This window comes from Gavialis gangeticus, unplaced genomic scaffold, assembly GCF_001723915.1.
Source record: "Gavialis gangeticus isolate Ggan-Ray unplaced genomic scaffold, GavGan_comp1, whole genome shotgun sequence".
Lineage (NCBI taxonomy): Eukaryota > Metazoa > Chordata > Crocodylia > Gavialidae > Gavialis > Gavialis gangeticus.
Genome location: NW_017729018.1, coordinates 6,865,346 through 6,872,146, shown reverse-complemented (window position 1 = coordinate 6,872,146; position 6,801 = coordinate 6,865,346). Strand labels below are relative to the sequence as shown.

The 6,801-nt window shown below is 44.7% G+C and overlaps 1 protein-coding gene across 1 annotated transcript; it reads right to left on the bottom strand.

The window, feature by feature from the left end:
- Positions 1–2,095: 2,095 nt before the first annotated feature.
- On the bottom strand, positions 2,096–6,725 carry OAZ1 (ornithine decarboxylase antizyme 1). The gene is given in 6 exon segments (XM_019513342.1): positions 2,096–2,529; positions 2,722–2,807; positions 3,767–3,939; positions 4,119–4,205; positions 4,207–4,264; positions 6,523–6,725. Coding segments are annotated over 6 exon segments (657 nt in total). The 5' UTR covers positions 6,645–6,725; the 3' UTR covers positions 2,096–2,398.
- Between the last annotated feature and the right edge of the window lie 76 nt (positions 6,726–6,801).

Below are 6,801 nucleotides of genomic sequence, written 5' to 3'. Positions count from 1 at the left end.
ATAGACAATATTCCAACATCATTTAACCCAGAGAACATTATCTAGCAACCTAAAGATGAGGTTGGAAACCAGCTGAAGCAGACCCATGAATCAAGCTCCACACCAGTTCTCAAAGCCAAGATTTAAGGCAGATATTAAAGTCATTGTCAATGATAAAAATATATGTAGTGCTCACATTTACCCTTGTTGGCAATACAGGAACAAAAGGTGCATTCCAACCCAATAAAGTACTTTTCATCTAGTATACAATCCATCGCCAGAAGCTCTTATTAAAGTCAAAAGCTTGGCAAGATTAAATGAAATGACTGCAAGTGAGAAGATCCAGAGCCAAGAGAATAAATATTAAGTAAATAAATGGGGAGGTGGGGTCTATTATCTATAAACAAAATACAAGCCTTAAAATTTTAGAATAAGCTGACCAAGCCTGAAGGAACCTCTCACTGGAACACAGGGCCCTTACCTCTGGAAGAGACAATGCACAAGGATGTCTGGAATCGATGGTCTTATTTAGTGTCAACTTTGTTGCTTTGGTGAAATTAGCAAAGTTCATATCATCTAATTAGAAACCAGATCTGCTCTGGCTCCTTTTCTCTGAAGTTTTTTCTCCTGTCACTTTACCCACTTGCAGCTTTTTTCCAAGCCAGACAATAGAGTAGCACAGCAGCATAGCCCCAGTGCACAGGCAGGTGAACCGATAGCCCACCTAGAGATAAGGAGAGGCAGTTTTACCTCTGCTGAATCCATCCATCCTCTCATGGGTTCCTCACTAGAATTCAAGTTTCCCCGCCACTCCTGCTCACCAGTTATGCATATCATTAAGTGTCACCAGCAGGCAGCTTCAAGTATTTAAATTGGTGCTGCCTTGCAGGGCAAGCAAAGGAGTGGCCAAGTCATCAGGATTATACAAAGACCACCCCCCCAAATAGAATGGGACTAGCAGGAAGCAGGAGGAAAAGGTATCCAGTACACAGAATAAGGAAAGCATTCAAGTCAGCCACAGCTGCTGCCTTCTCCTCCCCCCCATCACCAGATCAGTGACAAGGGCAAGCCACTGCTTACTTACCATTTCTACACAAAATCTGAGTCTATGGAGTAACAAAAGTTCAAGGGGTGGGGTGGGAGTGTCAGAACAGAGATGATGGGGCTCCGGTCCTCTGTAGCCAGGCCCAGTGTCTCTAGTCTTTCCTAGCTATGCTAAAGGCACTTCAAACACTAAACTCTTACCTATGGTTATCTAGGCTAGTAACAATGAACACCACTGATGGTGACATTTGTCTGCAATGTCTACATTAAGATTGTGCAGTAAACACCAAATTATTTGTATAAGTCTTTGGTGAAAGGCCACTCCCTAGCCAAGTAGTTTCCCTTAGGTCACAGGCATCAAATTCACCTTGTGCCTCAGGTCAGATCCAGCTAGCAGAGCTCTTTGCAGGCCAGATGCAGCCCAGGGCATGTGGTGGCAGCAAGAGGCAGCAGCTCTGGCTCTCAAGTGTTCCATGTTGCAGCAGCTGCCACTCCAGCATGGGGCAACAGTAAAGCCAGGAAGGACAAGCTGTGGCAGTGGGTAAAGCAGACAGAGGATGACCAAGTCCGTCTCAGCCCTCACTGTCCCTCCTGCTGTCCATCAGGGCCCAAGGACCTGAGATTCTGCAGCTGGCCATTTCCACCACCCCTGCCCCAGCCAAACCCCCAAACTTCAAGGGGCCCAGACAGCAGCCATCTGCAGGCTGGATCTAGCTGGCTTTACACCCGTTCAGACAAGTCTGAGGCATTGCAGCCAGTTCCAATACTCTGCCTCATGACTGACTGCCTATAAAAGGGCAAGAAACAGGCAATTGATTGGTAGGAGCAGGCTTTTCAACACCACTGCAAAGTCCCATCTCACTAACAGAGTGCATGTCATGTGGTATCAGGGGATTCATCCAATCCAGACAAGACATTATTGGTCATTAATTGTCAGCACTGAGGGCAGATGGAGTTGCTCTTTCAACCTACACCTACCAGTAGAGTCTGCCTTCCAAAAAACACAGCTTCCTAGTTAAAGGGGGAGCTCCTCAGAACAGGAGGATAGATCTTAAACATCTTAAACCAGCAATAAAAAGTAAAATATAAATTTTTATTTAGAATTAAAAGCAAATACTTCAGTATCACAAACACAATATTAAACCTCAAGAAATATACTGCTAATTTGGAGTGAGCATTTATTTGCACAATCACAACATGCGCACAAATCCAGAAAAGATGACGAAGTCTGAAATTTTCAACATCTCCCCACCCAAGCAGTTGGTCACAACATTTTGTACAAACAATTCTATGCATTGTAAAAGATGTTGACAAAATTTCTACATATTCATCTTCATAAACAACAGGAAAGCTCTAAAGAGGCAAACATTGCAATCTATTCTTCTTCGGAAGAGTCTCTCTCAAACGTGTAGGCCATGAAGCAAGCATCTGGTCTCTTGGGGACAAGGGGATGCCCTGGTCTCACAATCTCAAAGCCCAAAAAGCTGAAAGTTCGGAGTAATGCAGCTGTAAAAGCAGAAAAACATTAAGTTTCATCCGTCGCTTGAAAAACTCAGACAAACCTTAAGATGGTTGTAATCAATCTGATGACAAGCTCTGTTACTACAATGATATACCACATTAAACGTTTACATAAAACAGGGATGTGTTTGTAAACTAGCTAGGGAATGAGTTTAGTAAAGTACAGTCTACACCTACCTCTGTCATCTCTATTCTTGTGGAAACATATGAAGACATGATCGACTTGAAGCTGTTCTTCAGCAAATTCTAAAAGAACTGCAAAACTGAAGTGAAAAAAGAGAAGGTTTTAGCTATGTTTGATAAAGGGTCAATGGTCATTATCCATAATAGCTTTTCAAGTGCTCGCAGGATTCCTTGAATATCTGGGCACTTGCAACGGCAAGTTTTGAGAGTACAAATCAAGTAGCAATGCACTTACCCAGAGCCATACTGACAGAGATGCTTCAGCCCTATTTAAACACAGACTGTCATTCCCCCCACCCCAATTCATTCAATGCAGTTTAATGTCCAACTCCTTCTTCAGAATTGCCATGTGACATAACTAGGACTAGGCCACTACATTTTTAAAGGACAAGAGGAAGTTGTGGGATCAGGAATAATTTTAACTGCTCTTTAGTTGTCACAACACAAGCCACATCAGCTTTACTACTGAATTGACCTTTATGGAAAGTCATCCCAATAGGAAAGTGGCTCATCTTTCCATGGAGGGGGGAAAAAAAAAAAAAAGAAGAAACAGTAGGCAATAGTCTGTACTGTTTAGATGCTAGCTATCACCTCCAGCAACTGAGATGAATGCTTCCAATATTACAGAACTGCTGCAATAGCTGTCTGGTTAAGTTTGACAGCAGAAGCCCCTAGTGGAAATTTGGCATACGCCAGAAATGTTTCTCTCTCAGTGTAAAACCACCCCCCTTCCCCAAATCAGAAGCTTCCATCAGAATAACTGCATCTAGATCCTGGGTTTTCCTGGCACCAGGTGTGCCAGTGCAGGTATGTCCACAGGACACACCCAAGATAGAAATAAGCCTTAGCGCTACAACAGCACTTCACAAATAAATAGATTTCTCCTGTTGGCACAGAAATTCTATTGCCGTGGAAAACTGCAGAACACCTGGCATCAGCAACAAAGGGATGTTGCAAATTCCAAGGCATCTTTCAGCAGCAAAACTCCCTCCCAAAGAGGCTTGTTAAAGAGCATTATGTAATGTACTGCTGCGCCTACCTGTCTTTGCTCCCTTCAGGCAGAGCACCACTGGGAATTTCAATATAGAGGTTGTTGTTGTTCAACACTGCTCTCCAACTAATGTGTTTGGCATCTGTAAGCCTGGACTGGACATTCAGAATTCTTGTCCTGTTATTAGATGTTAGTTCCTCTGTTACATTCAGCCGATTATCCTGCAGTGTAAAAAAAAGAAGAGTTGTTGCCAATTTATTGTGAAGTTCAAGTAATTAAACCTCTCTCACCGAATGCATTTCTTCAACACTACTCAACAATTTGCCTCTGCATACAGTTCATCACCACACATGCAAAAAACTAATTAAAGATCTCTCAGCGTGATATTGTTCATACTTACAGAATAAAATAAATTAGCTGAAAGATTGTGATCCCTCTGACTATTCCCTCGCCCACCTGGGATCTTCAGGGGTGGGTGAGGGACATCAGGAGCACCACCGAGGCCCCGGACCCAGGTTACTACAGCAATTGAAGGGAACCCTGGAACTGAAGAAAACGTGTTAAAAATAAGGAAAAACAGTATTATAATTTCACTTTTTAGGCTTAAAAAAGGCAAATCATGGGAAAATATGCACCCCCCCCCTCCAGGATCAGCCTGAACTTTCAAAAGTTAAACTAGGGCTTAGCACAAAAGCAAATAAAGCTTCTTCCTGAATTTAAAAAAGGGAAGGCAGGAGGTGCCTGCCACCTTGAACATTGGACTAAGAAGCTTCCTTTGTCCTGTGCCGTCAGCAGGAGACATTACCAGAATTCCTTGTGATGCTCAATGTATTTAGTTCAAGTGACAAAAAAAGCTCAGGATTTTGATGACTTCTAAAACTAAACCTTCCTTTCAATCAAATATTCTTATGAACAATAATCATATTTGATAGACTGGATGCTATTACTCCAGAAATGCTAGCTGTCTGGTTAGTCTCCTCTGAGCTGCAATTAGAAGGCTCCAAAGCCAACAGGTGTGTTGTACAAGCTTCTCTTAAATGCTTGTGGTTAAGACATTTAAGAGAACTGATTCTTGCCTTAAAGGTTTGTAAATGTTTAGATCATGGGAGTACTAAAATTGTTCTTAGCTCTAAGGTTAAATATTGTTTTAGTAACAATTTAAATGATTTTTAGTTTCTGATGTGAAAAGGTCCTCGACAGACGCTAGCAGTCTACAGATGCAAACAAGAGTGCCAAGGGATTAAGATAATTCAGCTTGATGTACATCAACTAAGGACCTGGAGTCACAAAGGAAATAAATACAGCTTCTTTCCACTTGAAGGGTTTTAGTTAAAGCCAGACCATTCTCCAATTCCAGTGTCACAGGGGAGCAGTGCATAACAACCCATTATAGCCCAGTATTTTAAAGGCAATGCCAGTAATATGAAATTCTATTTTACAATCTCAAACTGTGGATTTCTTTTGCTTGAGCTCGTCAGAATGCAAAAAAACTGTGTTACGATGAGTTTAGCATCACAGACCTCCTATACAAGCAGTCTATCCTCTTAAAACAAGCTCCACCCTTTTTCCCTTTTTTTTTTTTGGGAGCATACACAACTTCCATCCCATCTGTAAGCCTGCCTGCCTAAGAGCTTTCTACCCTTCCAAGAGCAAATGCTAGGCTGGCTAGCCCCTCCCTCTGCACCATCTTTCACCCTGCAGGCTTACTCCTTAGTTGCGTCATCTCAGCAGATGCAGCAATCAAGGCCCTTAGGGAAATTTTCACAATCGTCCTGCCTGCAAGTGCCAGCAGCCATTTGCAAAACAGCATAAACACGAAGAAAATAATCCACCATTTTGCACAGTGCATTTGTGCGCACAATTTCCAAACAGGTCAAAACGGGCAAGACGGGTAAATGTAATTCACAGGAATGGCTAGTTCCTGACCGGGTACAATTAAATTGAAAGTGATTTCAGGGCCATAATATGAAAGTATTGCTCAAAATTAAATTTGAATTTAAACTGTACCAATGCCCTCACTTTCTACTTTATTCGTGTGTTATTATTTACATTAGCAGGAGCTGATAAAACTAATATTTGCTTTAACCTTCCTCTCCAAGGTTAAGCGTACACCACCAGGCACGTGCCCTGCCACCTCCCTGGCAAGAGCGATGTTTTCACCCTTAAACCAGGTCGTTTTAAAGAAACCGGATTGATCTACTAATATTCCACTTGTTATGCGCCAGTTACGAAGCGGATGACACAAAGCCAGTTTTCCTCTGGGCTTTTATGGCAACCGTTTCCCAGCTGCCGACGCGCCGCTCTCGACACCGGCGAGGAGATTCAGCGTTAGCCTTCTGGAAAAGTCTCGAGTATGCCAAAATGGCTCCCTAGAAACCTCCACAAGAGGGAGACCAGAGGGGCAAGAGAGAACCGGCTGCTTTAATGGAAGACAGATGATTATAAGCACGGGGTCAACTCTCAGAGACGCTGCTCCTGACGTTATTGGGTTCAGCCACCGCGACGAGGCCGAGCGCCGGGAGTATGTGTCTAATACAGCCCTGGATAAAGGTGGCGCGTTAATTCGGCCGGCCCGGGGCGACTTGCCTGCACGGCAGGGAGACAGCGGCACTTTTAGGGCCTTAAAGGGAAGTTTCCGCCAACACTTTTAAACTCGCATCAGGGCGCTTTTGTCTGCGGCGGACGGGGGAGACCGGGGGCTACTGCAGAGATGTGGGGAGCCAGGGTAACCAGCTGGGCCAGACCCCCCCCCGTTCTGCGCTGCGGGAGAAGGAGACCCGCCCCCGCCCGAACCCGGGCCTCACCTGCTCTGTCCGGCGCTGAGGCTCAGCACGGCGGGCATGACGGCGGCGGTGCTTTTATTCCCCTCTTTCTCTCTGGCGAAGCAGTGACTGTTGAGTATCCGCTGCAGGGAGGATTTCACCATCCGGCCGCTCTGGTCCGAACCCCGAAACCCTCCGCCGCCCCCCGCCGGCTACTCTCCAGCCTCTGCTCTACAAAATGGCTGCCCGCCGCCCAGCCGCGCCTTTATAGGCGCCACGCCCCTGCCGTTAGCAACGCCCTCCGTTCCAATGAGGTCAACA